Genomic DNA, 18,204 nt, shown 5'->3' with positions numbered 1-18,204 from the left:
CTCTTTAAATTAGTCTAAAAAAGTTTCTTAATTATTAAGTAATATGTTTGGTTTTTCATTTGCTCACTACTATCAATAGTTTTAAATGGTTTTTTGAATTCATAAATTACGATGCTTACAGCACTGGCATGAAGCCATACGCAAAAAACAATTAAACTTTAATAAATGAAGGAAAATTTTTTCGTCTTCATAATATTTTGTCTATCGACACTTACAATAATAAAATTTTTTTTTAATTTCAATGTTCAACACTTTTGAATGGCACACAACATTTGAAAAGTAAGCAACCTTAAACGTCTTTATTAAACAACAAAAACTTGTAGGTATTATTTTAAACACCTTTTCAAATTTTATTTTTTGCCCTCTTAACTGCAATCGATAGTTTTATAACACAGCTACTCGTGAGTTCACTAAACACAGCTCGCAAACAGTGCTGCGAAACGCATCTCAGATAATTGCATTTTGCAGCACAGCACTTATCGTGCTATATAAAAAGTATTATTTACAGATTAGACGTTGATAAGATATTATAGCTGATTTTCATCAGGCTTTAATAAAGACCGTTCGATTGGGTAAGGCATTATTTCATTAGGTTACACGTGTGATTTGAACAAAATTTTTGAAACTTCGACAGCTTAGCAGTGAATTTCTGTGCATTAAACTGCAACAAGTGGAATATTTGATTTTAAATAATCAAAACAGGGGAAGCAGCAATCCTTTGTCAAACGTAAGTATTTCAGAAGGGTTTATTGACCTTGAATTGTAATAATACATCTGTATTTGTAATTCTCCGCCCAGTGGACTACTTTGAATTGGAGGACTCCGATAATTTCGCCATGGATTTCTGGGGAATATTTATGTTTTTTCTGCTTACTTTCCTCATCATGAGTTGCTGCGGATATTGCTGTACCAGCAGACGCCAGGGTGCCGTTTTGTCCAGTAAGTATATATATAATTAGAGCTATTAATCATATAAAACCCCACGATGAGTCATTTCCCCACCAGAAAAAAAAACGGGTGGAGTTTGCCCGGCTTGAAAAACAAATTTTAGTTTCATACATATTTGTGTGCGTGAGATTAGTATACTTTTGTTGATTCGTGCTAAGTCGTGATAAATAATAAAAATACAGTCATAATGAACAGAGGGATTTAAAAACGGAAGAGAGAGCTTTTTCTTTGTCTCTCTTGAAGTCTTTGCTTCTCCTCAGATTCGTAAACAAAATCAGATATGCACAGCCATAAACTTAATTTACTTTATCAGCATGTGTTCAAATAATTATCTAATTAGTGGTCGTATCGAACTCTTATCTTATCTTATCCTACATTATGATGTGTCTCTTTTTGGCCAGGATTTTCCCATTTTTATTAACATTTTTTTGTCTACAAAATTTGGTTTTTTGTTTGCAGATATGGCTATATATAGTGTTTCTTTTTTAATTTTAATATTTTTCTCTAGTAATTTAAATGACTCATTCAGTAGCGGTTGTCGATAACAAATTGATTTATTTTTATGATAAGCAACTGACAATGGTATCCAAGGCATAGAGAAATACCTTCTCCAGTATTCGTCCGACTTTAAAACCGTTCGCGTCGTTAAAAAAAACACTTTTAAAATGGTTTACATATACTTCGATGTCTGGTTCCCCATTATTATGGTGTTCTTTATAGTGGTTTTGATACTGATCTTGTGGCGGGCTCGTCGATCCCGTCAACTTCGAATGGGAAACGCCACTGTGACTACTGCCGGTAAAAGCAAGTCTTTAAATAATCATCTTTAGATGACCGATGGTATTATCTCCGATTCTTGGAATCGCTCGAGACAGCTGAACTATCGAAATCTAATCACAAGTGCTTTGAGACCAAGTCGCCATTTGCATCGAGCACCTTTAATTATCGCTTTAATTTACAAATCATTTATGCTGCCATTTCCCTCAAATCGAATCAGATAATCTGAATTTGCAAACGTTTGACGTCAAGTCGTGTTTTTTCTTCTTACTTTTAATGTTATGATATTAAATTATATTTAGTGGTGTTCCAATTTGGCGATAGGGTTTTGATTAGATGCCTAAAAGTAGTTGCTTCAAGGTTCATGGGAAAACCGCCACAATCTGCTTTTACAATATGTTAGCAGCGGAAAATAGGTTTTTTTAAAATTATTTTTTATAAATTTTATTTTTTATTTTCCAATTAAATTAAAAATATGAAACTAATTTTACATCGAACATTTTTGAATAGATATTATATTCTAAAAGTCTGGATTTAAAGAGCTTGTTTCTCACATTACTTATAATTATGTTAAAAGCATATCTAAAATAAATAGCCAGAAATTCATTAGAGACCTTTTAAAAACCTTACTTGATAGTCAATGCAAGTAATTAAGTTAAATCTCCCCAGGATAAATATATTTGCTAAAAATTGCACTGGTAAGAAATAAGATACTTTCTTGGTAGATTGTCAGCAATAAGATTGTTGTTTCAGTACTTGAAATTTGTATTTCTTGTGTTTCTGCAGAATGTTTTATTGTTTACCATCCACTCTTGTATCGATAAGCGTAATTAAGTTATATGATTACTACTAACGTCATTGCCGATCACAGATTTGTGAGAATTATAGAGGGTAATCGCATCAGGTAGAGGATCCCCCAAAAGTAATAAATTTCAAAAGACCCATTTTCTTTTTTGATTGATGCAGACTATTGACGCAGGTTTCCAGCTGTAAATAAAATGTCCACTTGAGAATTTTTATGGTCCCCCCCGATTCTATGCTAGCTTTTGGCACCGGTATCAGGACTATATGGCGTCTTTAAGCCGATTAAAAGCGTAGACCGTCATCACCGATACAACGATGGGTGCTAATCTTATCGGGTCTTTTCACCCTCCGCTTTTAACTGCCTTTGGAAATCCAAAGACGGTCTGGACTCTTACAAAAGTCGGCGAGGAGGTTCATCCATTTCTCAATTATCGTCGAACGTCTGCGCAATGTACAATAGGAACGGAGCGCAATTTCGCATTACCGTGGCGTAGATTCAATACCCATCGCAAAATCTTCAAGACTGCCTGCCAATCGAATTTATTAGTTAGTAACTTGTTGTTAAATAGTAGTAACTGCTTTCGAAAAGATGCCGCATGTGCCGGGCGAGAAGGATCTGGAGGTATCCACCATTGTCCTGTGTTCCATATTCGGTGTGGTCCTTTGCGGAGTCCTGGTCCTCATTATCCGCTCGGCGATTCGGAAAAGGAACCAACGGCTGGCCGACAAGGGCGTGATCGAAGCAAGTTAGTATATGGTCCACTGGAGAAGACCTCTGATTTCTTCCTGTGTTGTGTCTTGCCGTGTTGCCCGCTGACTGATCTTTGTGTTACAAGTTCCCCTTGTGTTGTTTTGTCCAAAATGTTGGAGAACAATCCTGTTAATTATACAAAATGTCTAAGTATCCTTTTCGCTTAACTTTTTTGTTTGTTTTTTATTTATCTTTATGTTTGTTATTGTTTAAGAATTTCATCTTATTCCTGTATAGCTACTATATAATAAAAATAAAGTCTAATTAAAAGATCTTATAAAATGAAAACATAAGACCAAAGCTGTATAAAGATATTACAATGATATGAGGAAGAGAATTTCACAAAAGCAGGCTGTACAGTTGTCACAATTGTTGTTCATTTGATTTGAATAAATAGTGAGAAAGTTTTACACAATATATTTTCAAAACAGTTGTGCAGTTGTTTTTATACCCGTTACTCGTAGAGTAAAAGGGTATATTGTATTCGTGCAAAAGTATGTAACAGCTAGAAGGAAGCGTTTCCGACCCTATAAAGTATATATATTCTTGATCAGGGTCACTAGCCGAGTCGATATAGCCATGTCCGTCTGTCCGTCTGTCTGTCCGTCTGTCTGTCCGTCCGTATGAACGCTGAGATCTCGGAAACTATAAAAGCTAGAAGATTGGCATTTTGCATGTAGATTTTTGGAGTTCCTACGCAGCGCAAGTTTGTTTCAAACTGGTGCCACGCCCCCTTTAACGCCCACAATCGCTTATATACTATTTTAAAAATTTAAATATTTCGGAAAAGTAAAAATGCAGTTTTATTGTGTTTATCAATACCTATCGAAATGTAGAAGAAATTTTTCAAATCGGACCATTCGTTAAAAAGTTATGCGTGATCAAAGTTTCTATCTCCATCTCCCTCGCACTCCCTTTAGCTGAGTAACGGGTATCTGATAGTCGGGGCACCCGACTATAGCGTTCTCTCTTGTTTTATTTAAAAAAAGGAAATACTTAAGATGTTTCAAGATAGTGGAGTAATTAATGTCCAAATTTTTTAATTTTAACTATATATAACCGCTTCAGACTTTTGATTCAAATATATAATATTATATATATTAGTTTCAAAAAATATCCCATCTTCGATTGCTTTAGTGTCATTTTTTTCAAAAGCCCAAAAGCAGACTTTACAAAACATCGCTAATGTGTTTAATTTGAATTAAACAAATGATAAGAGATAGTAAACCGAATTGTTTACATAGAAAAAATAATTGAGTTTAATGGTCAAATAATAAAAAGCAACGTTTTTGTGATTTTTTTCCTGACGACACAGTTAAAATGTATTTACTCAACGAAATAAACATTAAAGTGTGACATTCGAAGAATGCCTTATCAAATTTTTACAATGAAATATTCAAAAGTATGGCAATGGTAGCACTTGTCCGGACGTGTCTCAAAACAAAGTTAAATTGCGGTGCCCCTCAAACTTTGAAAACGTGAAGTGTGGGAAAAACGCTTTAAAGTTTTGGATACCCATAACTTCGGATATTTTACTCGGATCAATCTAAAATTTTAACGCGACATTCTTCAAATGTTGTGCACTCAAAAAAAAAAAATTTTTTTTTTTACCCTCTCCTTAATGGTAATTTTAAGATATTAACTAAGAAATAAAATCTCGATTATCTTAAACTCATAAAGCGCAAATATTTCTTTCTAAAACCTGCGTGGTTACAAGCAGGTTCAGATTAAATTCAAAACATTTAATAGCTTCGTGTTATTCAAACATTCATCAAAGCGACAATAAAAAGTATATATTTGATAACTAAGAACTGATAACATAATATAAAATAATATGTTTCAGTGACTGGGTCCATTTTACATTCTCGTTTAGTTCGCCAGAAAAATTAGTCCACTTTTTCGGTTCGGCAATTTCAAAATGCTTACATATACTGAGATATGGATAATAACCATCTTTATTGTAATTTGCATACTCTTGGTTTACTATCTGTTAATTTGGGCTTGCAACTATCATATTAAATATTGCAATGGTGGGTACTTTTTAAAATAAATTTGTATCGTATTCTTAATAGGGTCAAAAATACAAATCAAAAATTTTAAATTAATAGAAAGTACTTATTATGTTGCAAGATACTGCAGTAACATGGGCAACATTTTTTAATTCGAATTGCTTTAAGACTTAATTTTAATTTAATTGCTTTAGACTTATATATCATATATTTTTTTCATATATTGCTTTCCCTGAAACACCCACTCTATGAATTAAACAAATTATAAAAGAGATTAAACCGAAAAATTGACATAGTAACAAAATTTGTCATTCTTGTGTTCAATGCGGAAATTCCAGTTCGTTCGTTGATAAATTAATTTGTGCAGACAGTATTGGTTAAATTAAGTTCAATTTACGATTGGCCCTGAGCTCTTATTTTTTTTGATTGGCTTGCTGTTTTTTTTAATAACGCCTTTTAAGATATTTTTCCTCAAAACAAGAAGCTCAAGCTTCATGCGAGTGTGAATAAATTTTATCTTTACCTAAGAAAATTTATAGAAGTTTCTATAATTTATGCAAAACGTTTTAAAGCAAATCAGACTTAGTAAAAGCTTAAAAAAAGTTAATATGTATATGAAAATTTAATGTAGAGATACACTACCTACTTATGTTTATATATAAAAATATATATCGGAATTATAAAATGCTGATTTAATATAAAGAAAATATTTCAACATTTCTTTTTCGGCGCGTGTGGTTATCATATCGAATGTAAATATAAATATAACTAAATAAAAAAGCTAAGCGGTCCAGAAGAGAGCGAATAGTGAAAGAACGATCAGTTCGGTTTTACAGTTCGTGGCGGTCAAACGTGTTTGCTATATCCACACAATGTCACATTATTATGGTAGTTCTAATCATTATGAAAGTAAACAATCAAGATTTATTTCGGGTGTCATAATGATGATTATTATTATTTGCCTTATCATCCGGTGCTGCTATAAAACTTGTTGCAAACCCAAAACGGAAGATGAAGAAGGTATGATTTACTTAAAAGACTTTTTGACATTCGAAGAATGTCTTATCAAGTTTTTACAATGAAATATTCAAACGTATGGCAATGGTAGCAATTGTCCGGACGTGTCTCAAACAAAAGTTAAATTGCGGTACCCCTCATAACTCGGTGCTGGATCATCAGAAATCAAAAAATCCATGTTCATTCGTTAGATAATAGTTTTCCCCGGGTAACGCCGTCGAGTTTTTTTTAAATTCCAATTTTTGAATTTTTTCGAAGACTTTTTTTATCATTGTAAAATCAAAATTATGAACGAAAAAAAAACTCCATAGCGTTACCTTGTAAAATATGTACAGAAATAGTGTTTAAAATTTCATAAGGATCGGTGGAAGAGTTTTGAAGTTATGAGGGGCACCGACTTTGAAAACGTGAAGTGTGAGAAAAACGCTTTAAAGTTTTGGATACCCATAACTTCGGATATTTTACTCAGATCAATCTAAAATTTTAACGCAATATTCTTCAAATGTTGTGCACTCAAAAAAAAAAAATTTTTTTTTAAGGCAAAAAAAATTTGAATACTTTTTACCCCCCCTTGATGGTCATTTTAAGATATTAACTAAGAAATAAAATCTCGATTATCTTAAACTCATAAAGCGCAAATATTTCTTTCTAAAGCCTGCGTGGAAACAAGTATGTTCAGATTAAATTCAGAGAATAAAAGCAAAACATTTAATTGCTTCGTGTTATTCAAACATTCATCAAAGCGACAATAAAAAGTATATATTTGATAACTAAGAACTGATAACATAATATAAAATAATATGTTTCAGTGACTGGGTCCGTTTTACATTCTCGTTTAGTTCGCCAGAAAAATTAGTCCACCTTTTCGGTTCAGCAATTTCAAAATGCTTACATATACTGAGATCTGGATAATAACCATCTTTTTTGTAATCTGTATACTCTTGGTTTACTATCTGTTAATTTGGGCTTGCAACCATCATATCAAATATTGCAATGGTGCGTACTTTTTAAATCTAGTATCTAATTCTTAATACGGTCGAAAATGTGCAAGTGTATAAAAAGGTGAAAATATAAATAAAAGAATTTCAAGAATTTCGTATTTTTTTAAATTAGAAAATACTTATTATGTTGCAAGATACTGCAGTAACATTGGCACCATTTTTTAATTCGAACTACATATAATTGCTTTAGACTTATATATCATATATTTATTTTATATATTGCTCTCCCTGAAACATCCATTCTATGAATTAAACAAATTATAAAAGAGATTAAACCGAAAAATTGACATAGTAACAAAATTTGTCATTCTTGTGTTCAATGCGGAAATTCCAGTTCGTTCGTTGATAAATTAATTTGTGCAGACAGTATTGGTTAAATTAAGTTCAATTTACGATTGGCCCTGAGCTCTTATTTTTTTTGATTGGCTTGCTGTTTTTTTAATAACGCCTTTTAAGTTATTTTTTTTCAAAACAAGAAGCTCAAGCTTCATGCGAGTGTGAATAAATTTTACTTAACCTAAGAAAATTTGTAGAAGTTTCTATAATTTATTCAAAATTTTTTAAAGCAAATCTGTCCGACTTATTAAAAGCTAAAATAAAGTAAATAAATATACATGTCGGAACTATGAAATGCCGATTTAATATAAAGAAAATGTTTCAACATTTCTTCTTCGGCGCGTGTGGTTATCATATCGAATGTAAATATAAATATAACTAAATAAAAAAGCTAAGCGCTCCAGAAGAGAGCGAAGAGTGAAAGAACGATCAGTTCCGTTTTACAGTTCGTGGCGGTCAAACGTGTTTGCCATATCCACACAATGTCTCATCACTATGGTAATCATTATTCAAGTAAAGAAACAAGGATGGTTACAGCTGTCATAGTTATAATCGGTCTTATTTGCCTTGTCATCCGGTGCTGCTGGAAAATGTGTTGCAACCCCAAAACGGAAGATGAAGAAGGTATGATTTACTTAAAAGACCTTTTTTAGCTTATTTGTGAGATAAGCGAACTTTTACATCTCCAACTATTCTGTGAACTTTAGTCTGATCTGTTAGTTTGCCGGCAACGTGTGTAGTGCAATAATGAATTATCTTTATATTGATCTTTCATCTGTGGATAATTCCAATGAAATTAAGTTTGGAGAAATCATTGTGATAGTGATTTTTATCTTTCTGTTTTTTTTGGGCGCTCTTTGTGTATGCCAAGAATTTTTAAAAAGAAGAAGCAAATTAAAAAGTGGAATTTTCAAACAATGTGAGTGTGAGAGGTATATAATATAGTTCTTAAAATAGAAAAAGTACGCGGGAACTACTGAAGATGAATTTTGGATGTATATTTATTTTTTATGAGAACTTTTTATGGGAATAGGGAACCGAACAACAAGAGATTGGGAAGTATAAGATTTTTATTTCTTTAAAAAAAATAAAAAGATAATTTTTTTGGTGACACGTAGTTTTTTATCAATTTCTGTGGTGTCTTTAGTCAATTAGAAAGTTTAATTAGTACATTATTTAATTGATTTATTATAAATTCTACAAGATACTTATGGTAATATTAACAAGAAAGGAAAGCTAACTTCGGGCGAAGCCGAAGTTGATATACCCTTGCAGAATATTCTGTAAACTATATTCTCCAAAATCGGATCTGTTGGCCAAAAATAAAACCCATAAAAAATCCCAACTTCCTAACTTTAAAAACGCCAAAGTTATGGCATTTCCGACCGTTCAGTTATATGGCAGCTATATGATATAGTTGCCCGATCCGGCTCGTTCCGACTTACATATATACTACCTGCAATAGAAAGACAACTTTTGGGAAAGTTTCTATCAGATAGCTTTAAAACTGAGGGACTAGTTTGCGTAGAAACGGACGGACGGACAGACGGATAGACGAACAGACGAACAGTCGGACGGACATGGCTAGATCGACTCTCCTGGTGATGCTGATCAAGAATATATATAATATAAATCAACACTAAATATGTAAGCCTAAAGCGGGTAAATACTTATTACTTCTAAAAACAAATAATTTTTTAATCTGTGATTCTGTCACTCGTTTCTAGAGTGATATCCGTGTATACCTTGAAATGAATTCTTGGTCTTAAATCGTCTGAGTCTGAGTTCTTCAATGAGTCATACCGTTCTGGGATTATCGCCCACTCATATCCGGGAAAAGCTCAGTATTAATTCATTCTCATTCTCTAAAAGCTTATTGATACATATATTCAAAAGTATGCCTTCATTCAAGTTTTTTTTTTTTTTGTCTAGTAATTGGGTATATTGCATCCCAATTCGACTTATTGTCGTATATGTTTTCTCTGTTGTTATAGAAAACCGAAAGAGATTTATCTTATCAGTTAACCCGTTAAAAAATATATAAATTTAAAGCAAAATAGTCCGGTCTCCGTTGTTTGAATATCTGAACCTTAAAATCATTAGACAAATTTCACTCAACCCTATCGTTAGTCATACCATTTAAAAAATGGTTTAAATCACTTATTTCATTCTTGCTTATTTGCTACATGTAAATAAAGGTAATTCCGGTGGGGAAAAGCAAACCTGATATCAATAACTGCAACAAATATTCTTGGGAACATGATTTTTTTTGATTTAAACAAGCTTTCGATGACGCCATTTAGAGCTTCTGGTGCCGATTTATAAACTCGATCTTGTAAAATGATATTTATACGATTATGGGTATTACCCACTTTATACGATTTGTACTTTCTATCTGCAAAGTCAACTTTATTTATGGGTCAAAAATTCTAGTCATTGTCCACAAAGCATTTGTGATTGTAGGCTGCGTGATTTAAGTTATCAACTAAATTTTCTTAAAAATCGTAATCTCAAGCGTTGTAAAAAAAGGTAACAACAGAAGGAAAGGGCTGAAACTACCTTTAATTAATAACATTTTCTTACAATAAGGTCCATAATACAAAATAGCAAATTTATAAAACTCTTTAAAACAACAACGATTGCATTTGTTATTCAATATCTTGAGTTGTAATACTTCTATTACTTAATGACTTCTATGGTGAAATAGTCCGGATGACTGCTATCTTGGTGATTTAGATTTAGGACTTGTTATGAAGTGGGAAATGACTGGTTGGTTTTTATTATATTTGTGAAATGTATACTGATTAAACTTACTGTGATTCTAATTTGTGATAAAACTGTTCATTAATTGTTAAATGCAATTCAATAAGTAGATAGTAGTGGCTAATGGCCACATTAAGGGTTTACGTGGTGACGTAAATTCTGAATTGCTGGGTCATCTAGAAAATGATTACCGAACCCATTTAGTTGGGTTCCAGGCTTTCAGCATGAATGCCACTATTCTCGATGTGCTCGAGGATATATTTCAGCGTCTTCATTTAAACTGGATGTTTTTGGCATTCGAAGCGGGAATCCTGACAGTTTTGGTTGCCTTGGTTGTGTTATATGCATTAGCACTTGCCCGTGACTTGGACGATTTTCACTTTTTAAACCATTAGTAAAAATATTCCCGGTATGAATAACGAGGGCCAGGTGATCGGTTATCTGCTGGAATCTCAGGGAAACTATATAGTCTACATAACCATAGCCTGCAAAATATTCATCTTGGTATTGATCGGCTTGTTTGCAATATATTGGAAGCGTCGCCAGGGTCTCGGCGATTTAGGTAAGTTATGATAATCGTTGAAAGTGCTGTTATCTCTGATAAGTGCTATCTTTATGAGTGCGATTGCCCTTTTCTTTGGCCATTACTTGCACATTTTTCGATTGCCAATCCGGCAGCTTTAGTTCTTCGCTCTTGTTTAGTCTTTGTGCACCTGTTATTCAGTCAATATCAAAATCATGGATGATTCGGGCATCTACTGGATACTCTTTTTTACCTTCTCCGTATTTTTTATGACATCCGCGGCGGTGTTTTTGACCCGTGGTCGAACACAAAGAGCAGCATTAACGAAGGGTGCAGGTGTGTTTGCGGGGAATTACCCTCTAATATCGATAACACTGCCAATGGTTTTCGAGAAGTTGTTAACAAAAATGCCAAAATATCTTAATCAGTCGAAATCGTGAACCCATTGGCGAAGCATCTGTTAATTTGAAATTCAAAAATATTCGCAATGGCGGTGATTCTTATTCTCATCATAGCGTTTTCAATCGTTGTGGCGGTTACATTTTTAATGTGCCTAGGTTACTATTACATGGTCGAAAATCACAAATCCACGGGTAAATAACTGAATTCATGGATGATTCGGGCATCTACTGGATACTCTTTTTCACCTTTTCCGTATTCTTTATTACATCCGCGGCGGTGTTTTTAACCCGTGGTCGAACACAGAGAGCAGCACTAACGAAGGGTGTAGGTGTGTTTGCGGGGAATTACCCTCTAATATCGATAACACTGCCAATGGTTTTCGAAAAGTTGTTGTTAACAAAAAAGCCTAAATATCATAATCAGTCGAAATCGTGAACTCATTGGCGAAGCAGCTGTCAAATTGAAATACAAATATATTCGTGATGGAGGCGTTTCTTATTCCCATCATAGGGTTCTCAATCTTTGTGGCGATTTCATTTTTAATGTGCCTATGTTTCTTTTACGTAGTCAAAAAGTACAAAACCACGGGTAAATAATTGACTTCAAGAAAAGTGTTTTTGTGTAATGTAACTTCGAAGCTGTAGTGCATTGCAAATACTAGTGACAAACAAACCAGAATGAGAGTACGGAAAAAATGTGTGTATTTGGCTATGTCACCAACCGCTTATCGACTTGGCCATATAATCGGCCATTGATTAGACATGGGCCGAATGAGTGGTTCAGTCAGATGAGAGCTTTTCAGTCTGTTTCGTGTTCGTCTGAAAGGCGTTTGTGTTTCTAAAGCTAATTCAATCGTATTTCAAAAAATGTTGGGATTCTGGATAGCGCTATCCATAGCATTTACCATATTTATCGTAACCTCAATTGTGGTTTGCATAAGGCGCAGGCAGAAGGCAGCGCGAAATGTTGGCTACACAATCAGCGAAGGCCGTGGTAATTACATCGACTGAATAAAGAAAAGATTGGCAAAAAGACTGCACTTAAAAAAAAACGAATACTCGCATGCCATTTGTTCCTATTTATTTGCTGAAAGAATGGCATATCAGGAATCTTGAATCTTGTTATTAACTGTTATAATTCATAGCACAAACTCTAAAAAACATGTAGTGGTTAAGCACTTGTAGGACAAAAACCAGGAAACATTAAATAAAGATATTGATTTTTATTGTTTTGAGTGCAAAAAGGTATTGAATGGGGAATTTTTTTTTCATATTGATGAGTTTAATCAAAAAGTTGGAGCTTATCGGATCTGCGACTCGAGTGGTGGTCGGCAGTGGGACGATGACTCAGAATTATTGCGCCAGCTCTTCCGTTTCTAATATTCCTTTTCTGTTTTTGCTCTTTGCAGCGCCCGTGGTGGTGACCTCCGCCACGCACACGGCCCCCGGCGGATATCCGGTCACACAGCTGCCTCCGCCGGGCTATCCGGCGGGCAATGTCTACGTAGCTCCCGCTTCGTATCCCGCTCAGACCACCGGGTAAGTTGGGATTAAAATTGGCATGGAAACTATTGCTTCATCTCCTTTTTCCACGCAGCAATGTGACCGTACAGATGCCCATGCCGATGCCCCAACAGCAACAGTACCAGCAGATGCCGATGCCCGGGTAAGTTGCCTTTAAAGCTGAAACCAATTGCAAATATTAATTGATATCCTTCACACAGCATGCAAACGCACGGCGTGGCCTATCCTCCGTATCCTGGCGCCGGGGCTGCCAACATGAACCCCCCGTCGTATGACTTAGCCATGGCCAATCCGGGTCCCAGTGTCATGCCCTCCGGCTATGAGAAGCAGGCGCCATACAATCCCAACTTTGGCCAGTGATTGCCAACTGTGAACTGAATGATTAACTAAATTTGAGTCTTCTTTTCCGTGTCGATATAGCTTTTATACTTTGCTGGATATATTAGATTCTTTACCTCGTCAAAACATGTATTTCCAAAATGAACTCAAAATTAGTCAACGATTCATTTCCCAGCGGCCGGTGGAAAACGAAAGTGAAAGCGAATGCACAACGAGCCATTTTTATATTCCTTGTGATGTTTGTAAATGTACATATAACTTAAGTGCAACCTAACTTTAATTTATACATCTACATTAAGAAACTCCAAAAACAAAACCAAACTGAACTACATGAAGTGTTAAATGTAATAAACAAGTGAAGTGCACATCAAATACACCTGAAGCATGTTTGTTTCGATGTGCACTTACGCACAAAAACCAGAAATGACTACATGTTTTCAATTATTTTATCCAATCCAGTGTTGTTGCCAATGAAAGGGCTGTGCTTAAATGTGTTTCTAAAGATTACTGGTGGTTTTATGTTGGCAATATTGCAATCAATATTTTGCATGTATCATTTTTGATATGTAATTTGTTGGGATTATGGTTTTTTTATTAGCTTAGTTCAGCTTTAGTTAAATCAATTGTTCGTCCTGGAGTGTATAATTGCGCTTTTGATTATTAATCTAATTGGTATATTTATTTATGAATTCGAAATTAAAATTTGAAAGTATAAACTTTACTGTGAAAATCAATAGCCAATGTAGAAAATAAAACAGAGCATTTGTCATGCTGTTTTTGAGCAGTTCAAATGGATTTTGCACCGTTTTAGTGAATGCGTTTTCCCCATTATAATTTTTAGTTTTACTATTCCAACTGCCACCAGATGTTGTTCCTTCTTCCACCCTTTTTAATAGTCCTTTTCAGCCGGGGAGCGGTATCCATGGATTACTGCGACAAGGATCTGTGCCTGCCTCAGATAACGCATATTGCATGTCGAAATTATGGGGTGAGTCTGGAGTCTTATACTATATCCATAGTAATTGCCTACATTTTCCAGGATTTTGATGAAAGTTGTGGGAGTGGAGCCGTCATTATGCAGTTCCCTATGAATCTGAGAGCCCAGTTGTTGAACGTTTTGAATGATTTCCGTAATACAGTGGCATTGGGAAAGCATTCGTCCTTTCGTCCGGCTGCCCGGATGGCGACCCTCCGGTGGCACAAGGAGCTGGCCGGATTGGCCAAGTTTGCCTTGAGGCGCTGTGAGAATATGGATGATTTCTGCAGCAATACGCATGAGTTCAAGTACGTGTCCTATATCTACGGCAGTAGCAGGTGGCTGCACCGGGAGAAGACCCCCAGATCCATCGTGGAATTTGTGTTGAAATATTGGATGGATGATATGAAGGCCTGCACTATGGCGCACATCAATGCCGAGAGACCGCCCAAAGATGGGTGAGATTTGTGGTTTCAAGTTGAATATGGTTACTCAAACTTTGATTTTAGACAATGTCGTGGTTACTTCACCCAGTTGGTTCAAGATCTGGCCGCCCACGTCGGCTGTGCCATGATGATGCGACGGAGCCACAGCGACGGACTGTATCAGTACGGACTCTTGTGCCAGTTTTCCCGCGGAAAGATCGCCAATGAGCTGGTCTACCGGGAGAGTTCGCATCCGGGAAGTCGATGCTATGCGGGAACACACTCCACCTATCAGGGTCTCTGTTCGCCCGAGGAGCATGTCAATCCCAATGCTCTGCAATTAGGCGCCCTCAATTAAATTAGTCACGTCGCGGCTAATAAATGTAGGAGTTAAGATAGCTTTAGACTTGAGTTGAATTTTAATTGCTACGCTGGCTAGTCGAGATGCAGATGTGGTATCTGCAACTGTTTTTGGCAGCACAGTTGGCCCTGTCCTCAGGGAATGAGACCCTGTGCAGACCCGATCTCTGCATGAATTCGGAGGTCCATGTGGGCTGCTTTCAGCACAAGGTAGGAGCTGTAAATCTTGCACTTTGGACGCACTTAACCAAGGACGTTACAGGTATTAGCCAATAAATGTGGGCAAGGCAACTTAGTTTTGCACGTAAACGGAGCCCTGAAGCTCGGCATTCTGGACAGGATCAACACATTGCGCAACTTTGTGGCCAGTGGAGCGGGTAACTACGTCGTGGCCGCTCGCATGCCGACGATGGGCTGGGATTACAGTCTGCAGAGATTGGCCGATAACCAGATTCGTCAGTGCAACGAGAAGGGCAAATACTGCGCCAACACCGAGAGTTTTCACTATGTGGCCACCACCGAGATCCGGAGCACGATGAGCCGGCATAGCAACTTGGAGCGAAAGATCCTGGATAAACTGCTACCAGAAATGTTCCTGGATGTCAGAATACTGCCCAGCAAAGATGGGTAAGTGACTAGATGGAGCTATTAATATGTTAGGACTAAATATATGAGAATAATAATCTTGGCTTTCCATTTATATTAATAGTAAATAAATGTGATATTTTGCTAAATTAAATTCCCAGATAAAGCTACTTTTATGGTCCTTCTCAATATATTTAAATAGACAAGTTCAAATCACTTGTAAGCCTTTTTAAGCTGAAAGGATTGCCTTTTATACTTATATTATTATTATTATTTTCATTTTTAAGAATTTTAAAGATCAATAACCATTTCTTAGAAGTTTATATATTAATAATAAATACATCGAGTTAAGATCGTTCAAAGTAAATTTAAATTGATAACCATCGTTCGCTTCCATTTCAGCAACTGCGTGGGCCACTATATACCTCTGATCCAGGACCGCGGTGACCGGATGGGCTGCGCCATTCGCCTGAAGAACAGATCCAAGACCGAGGCCAATGTGATCCTGCTCTGCCACTTCTCGCGTGCCAGCGTTAACGAACAAACGCCGTACGAATTCGGTATCTATCCCGGCGAGAAGTGCATCACCGGATCGAGCCAGCTGTACGAGTACCTGTGCAACGAGGCGGAGAAGGTGGATGCCAACAGCATGCAATTGGACACCAAAATGCCGCTTAGCTCTATAAATGAAAAAGGCGACAGTTCAGTTGAGACTAACATGGAGCTTCAATAAAGCTACGAAAGTGTGTCTAATGGTGGCCATGTCCAATTGGCTAATTGGTTTGGGGGTCAGTGAGTGGGTGCCATTGATAGCTCCGCTTGGTCGCTAATCGATTTGCCTGCGAACTCTATAAGAGGTAGCCTCAGGTGGCCGGAGCTGGCTAAACTGGCTGCCTCGTCGAGATGTTGGACACCATGTGGCCGCCGCTGTTGCTGCTCCTGATGCTCCTGGGCCAGCAGCTGCAGGCCTTCGACTACTGCGATCCGACCTTGTGTCCCGGTCCCGAGAGGCACATAGCCTGCAACAATTTCGGGGTAAGATCGGTGAGCTGTCAATATCTAGTGGTCATCCCCTGATGACTGATCCTTGCAGGAGCTGGGCGACACCTGCAGTCCGGATGCCCATGTGGTGCGGATCACAACGGCCCGCCGCACCATGATCCTCAACGAGCTGAACGAGTACCGCGACCGGATTGCGAGGGGCGATCTTCTGGGCTTCAGTCCGGCCACCCGGATGGCCACCTTGCAGTGGGACCAGGAGCTGGCCAGTTTCGCCGAGCTCAATGTGAAGCGGTGTGCCCTGGTCAACGATCATTGTCGGAATAGCGAGCAGTTCCGGAATGTGGCCCAAGTGGTGGCCGAGGGCGGTTGGCAGGGAGATCCAATGACGCCCAGCTATCCAAATGGTGGTGGCCCCAATCCGGAACCCAACACCCCCGTGGAATATCACACCGAGGATGAGGTGATCAAGGCCACGCTGGAGCAGATGTTCGCCGAGTACAAGGAGTGCAGCATGCGGGACATCATCGCCTTCAGTCCGCCCAGCAACAGGTAGGTGGGGCTTCACCCCTCTTCTCATAGGAAGCACCTGACCACCTCACCTGACCACTGACCAGAATCCTCCGCTTGCGCGTCAGCAAGTGCATTGCCTACTTCACACAGCTCGTCCGGGATAGCACCACCCATGTGGGCTGCGGCATCCTCCGGCAGACGAAGAACACCACCAACGAGGCGGGCCAGTGGCTGCCCAGTGTCCACCAGTACATGACCTGCAACTTTGTCCGGGCGGTCGATGTGAATGCCCCGGTCTACCAGAGCGGCGACCGTTCGGCCACCGAATGCCGCAGCGGACGCAATCCGGTCTTCATCAACCTGTGCTCCGTCAACGAGATCTACGACTCCTCCAACCTGCCGGTCCTCTTCTGAAGTGGCAAATCCTGCAATTCCACAGCCAATTACTAATATTAATAAAAAGGAAAGGATTCAAATGAAACTGGGATTCTCTTAGGCTGGGGGTACATAATGGGGGCACTCGAATAATGGCAATAACCAATAATTGGAAAAGCTGTAGGGAAAATACAAAAAGAAACTTTTCCTTACACTTGCACTTTGGCAAAGAGTCGGTACTTTATAGACATCAGACTAACATTCAAGTCCCTAGAAACATCTTATTCTGCAAACTTTGTCTGAAACCTGTCCATTTAAAAGTCTTTAAACAGTTTTTTTCTGAAAACGAAATTGAAGCAAAACAGTTGAAAACCAAACCCAAATTTTAGTATTTAAATAAGTAACTGTTAAGGCGCAAGAGGAATAAACCTAAAGCGTATATTATTTAAATCATTTGATTATTTGCCTAAATAGCTGAATCCCGAAAATTAAAAAGTTTATCTAAAACTCAAAAGAAAAAAATCTAAATTATTTGTAATGTATATATATTAAAAAGAATGCATAACAATGTTAAAATTAATAACTAAGTTACCGAGCACTTGCAGCGGTGGTCTTTGTTTTATACATTATTTAAAATAAATAGGTTTAGGAGAATCCACATTTTCATTGATTCTCTTTTCCATTTAAATGCTGTGATAAATGGCGTTTTTTTAGTTAATTAAATTTTTGTTAAAATTTTAATAAAACCGCCAGAGTTAAATTTGTTAGCATAATGCCA

General features: G+C 37.1%; 4 protein-coding genes across 11 annotated transcripts; all 4 read left to right on the top strand.

Moving 5' to 3' along the window:
- Positions 1 to 437: 437 nt before the first annotated feature.
- On the top strand, positions 438 to 13,617 carry LOC108049488 (protein shisa-5). Of its 6 annotated transcripts, XM_017130680.1 has the most exons (6): positions 438 to 572; positions 635 to 727; positions 799 to 939; positions 12,740 to 12,869; positions 12,928 to 12,996; positions 13,055 to 13,617. In XM_017130680.1, the coding sequence occupies exons 3-6, from the start codon at positions 837 to 839 to the stop codon at positions 13,212 to 13,214; spliced, it is 462 nt and encodes a 153-aa protein (XP_016986169.1). In that variant the 5' UTR covers positions 438 to 572; positions 635 to 727; positions 799 to 836; the 3' UTR covers positions 13,215 to 13,617. The 6 variants fall into 6 exon arrangements, with proteins under 6 accessions (XP_016986169.1, XP_016986164.1, XP_016986165.1 ...); XM_017130675.1 differs by lacking the exons at positions 438 to 572; positions 635 to 727; positions 799 to 939 and adding an exon at positions 6,216 to 6,309; XM_017130676.1 differs by lacking the exons at positions 438 to 572; positions 635 to 727; positions 799 to 939 and adding an exon at positions 8,085 to 8,267.
- A 152-nt stretch (positions 13,618 to 13,769) lies between these two features.
- Positions 13,770 to 15,000, top strand: LOC108049486 (antigen 5 like allergen Cul n 1). Of its 2 annotated transcripts, XM_017130672.2 has the most exons (3): positions 13,770 to 14,181; positions 14,233 to 14,627; positions 14,679 to 15,000. In XM_017130672.2, exons 1-3 carry the CDS (start codon positions 14,059 to 14,061, stop codon positions 14,950 to 14,952), a joined length of 792 nt encoding a protein of 263 aa, XP_016986161.1. In that variant the 5' UTR covers positions 13,770 to 14,058; the 3' UTR covers positions 14,953 to 15,000. The 2 variants fall into 2 exon arrangements, with proteins under 2 accessions (XP_016986161.1, XP_016986160.1); XM_017130671.1 differs by having other exon boundaries at positions 13,770 to 14,627.
- LOC108049487 (antigen 5 like allergen Cul n 1) lies at positions 14,967 to 16,301 on the top strand. The gene is made up of 3 exons (XM_017130674.2): positions 14,967 to 15,164; positions 15,217 to 15,581; positions 15,942 to 16,301. The coding sequence occupies exons 1-3, from the start codon at positions 15,039 to 15,041 to the stop codon at positions 16,270 to 16,272; spliced, it is 822 nt and encodes a 273-aa protein (XP_016986163.1). The 5' UTR covers positions 14,967 to 15,038; the 3' UTR covers positions 16,273 to 16,301.
- A 109-nt stretch (positions 16,302 to 16,410) lies between these two features.
- LOC108049484 (antigen 5 like allergen Cul n 1) lies at positions 16,411 to 17,532 on the top strand. 2 transcript variants are annotated; one of them, XM_017130669.1, is made up of 3 exons: positions 16,411 to 16,574; positions 16,633 to 17,090; positions 17,156 to 17,532. In XM_017130669.1, the coding sequence occupies exons 1-3, from the start codon at positions 16,443 to 16,445 to the stop codon at positions 17,463 to 17,465; spliced, it is 900 nt and encodes a 299-aa protein (XP_016986158.1). In that variant the 5' UTR covers positions 16,411 to 16,442; the 3' UTR covers positions 17,466 to 17,532. The 2 variants fall into 2 exon arrangements, with proteins under 2 accessions (XP_016986158.1, XP_016986159.1); XM_017130670.2 differs by having other exon boundaries at positions 16,412 to 16,574; positions 17,177 to 17,532.
- Positions 17,533 to 18,204: the final 672 nt, after the last annotated feature.

Source organism: Drosophila rhopaloa, unplaced genomic scaffold, assembly GCF_018152115.1.
Source record: "Drosophila rhopaloa isolate 14029-0021.01 unplaced genomic scaffold, ASM1815211v1 contig_115, whole genome shotgun sequence".
Lineage (NCBI taxonomy): Eukaryota > Metazoa > Arthropoda > Insecta > Diptera > Drosophilidae > Drosophila > Drosophila rhopaloa.
Note: the sequence above shows the minus strand (reverse complement) of the source record. Positions and strands in the feature narration are given on the sequence as shown.